This window comes from Zingiber officinale, chromosome 4A (genome assembly GCF_018446385.1).
Source record: "Zingiber officinale cultivar Zhangliang chromosome 4A, Zo_v1.1, whole genome shotgun sequence".
NCBI classification, from domain to species: domain Eukaryota; kingdom Viridiplantae; phylum Streptophyta; class Magnoliopsida; order Zingiberales; family Zingiberaceae; genus Zingiber; species Zingiber officinale.
In genome coordinates this window covers 28,075,469-28,080,283 of record NC_055992.1, presented here as the reverse complement: position 1 = coordinate 28,080,283, position 4,815 = coordinate 28,075,469, and the positions used below count along the sequence as shown (strand labels likewise).

Sequence of the window (4,815 nt, the reverse complement as noted above, 5' to 3'; positions counted from 1 at the left end):
CTGCGCTTATACTCGAACGACGTACTTGATACGATTCCTATAATCGAAAAACGAAATAGCCACGAGCGCTATTCACCCCCCCCCCCCTCTAGCGCATCTCGATCCAACACTTACCACACCTGGCTAGTGGATTTTTGCCTCTCCCAGGATTCGAACTCTAGACCTCCAGGCTAAGTACTAGAGTTTATGAATCCTGGTAGCCAAGTGAGCGCTACTCACTTGATTATCAGGATTCATAAACTCTAGTACTTATCCTGAAGGTCTAGAGTTCGAATCCTGGAGAAGGCAAAAATCCACTGGCCAGGGGTGGGAAGTCCTAGTGAGTAACGGCACGACCGAGGGTCGTTGGTCGACGACATAAGGGGTCGCCAATTGGGCCGCCCAAGGGACCGCCAAGGGGCGGCCAGTTGGGCCGCCCAAGGGGCCGCCAGTTGGGCCGCCCAAGGGGTCGAGGGGCCGAGTCGTTACAATGTATGAGAATATAACAACCTGAGTCAAGACTTTAGCTGAATTAACTGAAGCATTTCTAATAAAGATAAGGTTGTATTAAGGATCAAGTCTAAGTCTCTGTATTTTTACACTAATTATTGACAAACTCACTGGATACTTCCAACACATAGTACCGTGGTACATGTTATTTGTAGATGATATTGTTTTGGTAGATGTGATACATAAAAGAGTAAATCCCAAATTAAAATCTTAAAGGAAAACACTAGAAAGGTTTTAGATTTAGTAGAATAAGGACAAAATATATTGATTTTAAGTTTAACAATATTAGACGTAATGAGACAATTGTTAAGATAAGAGATGATGAGTTATCTAAGAGCTTTAAATATTTATAAGGATTATTTTTGCAACATGATAGAAAGCTTAAGAGATATGTCTTACATAGAATACAAACAAGATGATTGAAATAAAGGAGAACGTTAGGTGTGTGATTGTAAAATACTTCTAAAACTTACAGGGAAATTCTATAAAATGACAATTAGATCTGTTATGTATATGACACTAAATGTTGGATTATGACTTGATCATATGAGCACAAGATGAAAGTTACAGAGATGAGAATGTTAAGATAGATGTGTGAACATACGAGGATGGACAAAATAAAAAATGAGAGCATTAGAGAGAAAGTTAGAGTTGCATCTATTGAGGAAAAACTCAGATAAACATGTTTAAGATAGTACAAACATCTACTTAAACGGTTAATAAATGTTTCAGTTAGACGATGTGAAACTATGATAAATACATACATCAAACGAGGAAAAAAAATACCAAAAAGACTTGATTAATAATAATAAAATAATATAAAATTTATTTAAGTATAAATGATAATATAATTTGAGATAGAGCCTAATAATATAGAAGGATATATATAATTAATCCTACCTAATAGGATAAGATTATTATTATTATTATTATACATGCATCTCCATTTATCATATTCTATCTCTATTCTATCACGTTGATATGTACTTATATACATTATATTGATAAAGAAGCATGCCGGTACATTCTTTTTAAAACTCCAAATTCTATTCTTCGACCAAAGGTCATAGAGCTGGAACTATCACAAACACAAAATCAATCTTGTTGCTAGTTTAAAACTCACAAACATCAAGCCACTTCAATACTTTGCTATAGACATCATCCTATACCACCTGTTGACTTGGCATCTCCATTTCCTGAGAAGCACGACTAGTTGAGGACGCAACCTGCCATCTGTTCCTCCACCTGAGAAACTCCACAATGATTGTATTTCCACTCATTGCAACCCCAAATCCAGCAAAAGTAGCAAGAATGATGGATATAGCCGCTTGTAAATGAAGCTGCAGGTTAAGCATATCGACGGTTTTATAACCACGATTGCATGCATATATACATATCGTAGGATGTAATTGTATATTTTTATTAGGGTTATCTTACTTACAACTGTGTAGAACAGATGAGCAAAGAAGACCACTAAGACAAACTGAATTGCGGCATAGACCCAAACGAATTCCTTCATCACTATCATGACATTTAGAGAACACAATCAACATCAGAAAAATGAATTTGATGAAATTCACCATCTTTATAAACCTTGCTGCAGCATTTACCTATTGTTTGTGAGGTGAGGGTTGCAAATAGTCCCAATATGCATGAAAATGGCACAGCAATAGCTAGAGCAGCAGTACCAAAACTTGCTACCTTCAAATAATAATACAAATCATACTCAAAACTGACCAGTATTCAAAAGATTCATTGATTAATTTTTCATGTATAGTTTTTTACCAATAGTTGTTCGAGGAAGCAAAAATAGGCAAGCATGCTGACGACCACAAGGATAGGCAAATCGTGCCAGTACCTGATAACAAGAAGCACTATTAGAAATAGCAGCAATGAGCCAATAATTACTAAGATGATCAAATTCATATGTCTTGACCTGTAATGAAATAAATTTTGTTGTGAATTGTCTGAGAGTGCTGTGGCTGTGTGTGCAGCTTGTATGCGCAGCAGAGTCACAGGTAGATTCTTAACCTCCTGTTTGCAAACTTCACAGTTCCTGTTGCCTTTAATGCTAAACCACTTGACAGCACATTCCTGATGTGCAAGGGCAAGTTCACCTTTGCAGCTGCATTCTAGCTTAAGACTGTCATTTCCTTCAGATAACTCAATCATACAGATTCTACAGACAGCCTCTTCTTCAGCTATGTTCTCCCCTTCATCGTCAGGTGCTAAATAAAAGATAAAATGGCACAAAATTGTTAGCAAATAGAACACACTTCTCCAAGAGGAGGAACAATATTGGGTAGAAGACATTGCCATAACTCAAGGAAGTAACACTTAATCATGAAGAGGTTTGATGATGTACCATGGTCTTCGGGACTGATGATGTCTGTGACTACACTGCTCAAGCCCACCACTCGAGGAGTTGAAGGAATTACTCGAAATACACCTCCTAACGAGTTCATTCTCTTGATCCTTTTGGACTTAGCATGCTTCATGTTCACAGGGAAGGAGATTGAACGAGATATATGATGAACCTCTTTCCTCTAACAAGGTGTATACAAATTGGTAAGTGTAGATTGTAAAAAAGAAATGTCTACCTATAGCAACACATGTTCAGATTAATACTGAATTCAATCAAATTGAACAAACACTTAAAACTCACAACTACGAACAAAATAAACAAGTACTAAATGCATTAGCAAAACATCGCAATTGCATGGAAATTAGCTTTGTCATGGATAACACACAATCACAAACTATTGTTCAAGGATGATAAAATATATACTTCAAAGGAGCTGCTGTCAATTGTTAGATTGACACGTGAAGTAACTCCGTGTTCATCGAGTGGTAAGGATGATGTTCTTCCAACGCTTGGGCTAAATAGTTTGGAAAAAGAATTAAATGAGCTCAAAAATGATGGTTTTTCCCGTCTTCCTCCTAAATATAACTCTGGAGCTTGACCCTCAAATCTCTCAATCTCTGAAGCTGAACTCTGGAATTTGAAGCTTAGTCCTGAAAGGAATCTCCGAAAGGGGGGTTTACCTCTAGATGAGGATGAACATGAAGATGCATTCATTTTAGCAGACGCAGGACTGCTTAATGGGACAAGGTTTGTTCTATTGGGGGCAGAGCCATGGGTTGAAAAGGTATTCAATTTTGGATAATTCATGGCGGAAATCAAAAAATCTCTGGAGGGTACATCAATAGAAAGTTTGGGACGTCTTTCACTTCGAATAGGTGAAATTTCTTGTGCAGCACCTCCACCCTGCAAAGTAGAAACAAATTAATACCTCAGAAAATACGACTTCATGAAAATATATGCGATGCAGTCAAATAGCATCAGTTTGAAGAGATTCTTGTTAAAATTACCTTTTGATTGAGAGTATCTGACATTTTACTTGTCCCTGATTTTTTCAAACTGATAGGAACACGGCTCGGGTGTTAAATTCTGCATGCGATGGATTCAACAATTTGTCTGACGTACTGTAGCATCACATGGATATCAAAACAGCATCCTCATTTGAACAAGGATCTGAGCTGAATACAAAGAACTATTATGTTCAGCTTTACATGCTGAGAGAAAAAAACAGATTTGCGTATCTGAAAGTAAAGATAAGATATATAACTCATTTATAAGGAAAAAAAAACAGCAAACGGAGGAAGCAAATATGTTACTTGCGCCGTGAAGAAGAAGAAGAAGAAAGACTTCCGACTCCACGTTTCTTTTTGGCAAAAACCAGAGTGAGGAAAAGATCAAGACTCAGTGGGCTGCAGAATTGAATGTGATCGGCAAAAAAACAGTCAACAGAGAGACGGACCGACCAAGAAAGCGATCTTAAAGTTGGCTAATGAATTTATGGTGAAGTAGGTGAGGAGATGGTGTTGAATGCCTCCATGCTCTGCTCTGCTCTGCTCGGCTGCATCACCCCTCTCTATCACTCTGTTCACGTCCCGAGACGAAACTGCTATATAGACAGCTTTCGCCTTCACTTTGGTCAGGTTACCCCGTCCAACTCTGCAGTTGGAACGCCTTATATTTATTAAAATGAGAAATAATAAAAAAAAATGACATTGTAGCAATGAGTCGAGAAGCTGGAAAACGATAGCCAATGAGCCGATTAATAATAGCGCGGTAGCGAACCCTTCACGACTGCACTTTCTCATCCATGCCCATGTAGCTTTTACCGACATGTCCCATCGCACGGGTACAAAGAAATTGGATGCTTTCTATTCTATGACAGAGATTCTAAACATGAATGAATTCTATGTCATACATGTAATGGCGGAGTCGAAAATTGTAGTCATAAAAAAAGGTTACCTTTT

At 37.8% G+C, this 4,815-nt stretch overlaps 1 protein-coding gene across 4 annotated transcripts; it reads right to left on the bottom strand.

Moving 5' to 3' along the window:
* Positions 1 to 1,471: 1,471 nt before the first annotated feature.
* Positions 1,472 to 4,565, bottom strand: LOC121969754. Of its 4 annotated transcripts, none has more exons than XM_042519990.1 (10): positions 4,315 to 4,561; positions 4,168 to 4,214; positions 3,862 to 4,029; positions 3,278 to 3,757; positions 2,855 to 3,035; positions 2,426 to 2,717; positions 2,275 to 2,347; positions 2,100 to 2,190; positions 1,931 to 2,010; positions 1,472 to 1,829 (listed from the first exon to the last, which is right to left on the bottom strand). In XM_042519990.1, exons 3-10 carry the CDS (start codon positions 3,883 to 3,885, stop codon positions 1,653 to 1,655), a joined length of 1,398 nt encoding a protein of 465 aa, XP_042375924.1. In that variant the 5' UTR covers positions 3,886 to 4,029; positions 4,168 to 4,214; positions 4,315 to 4,561; the 3' UTR covers positions 1,472 to 1,652. The 4 variants fall into 4 exon arrangements, with proteins under 4 accessions (XP_042375924.1, XP_042375925.1, XP_042375926.1 ...); XM_042519991.1 differs by having other exon boundaries at positions 3,862 to 4,024; XM_042519992.1 differs by having other exon boundaries at positions 1,927 to 2,010; positions 4,168 to 4,565.
* Between the last annotated feature and the right edge of the window lie 250 nt (positions 4,566 to 4,815).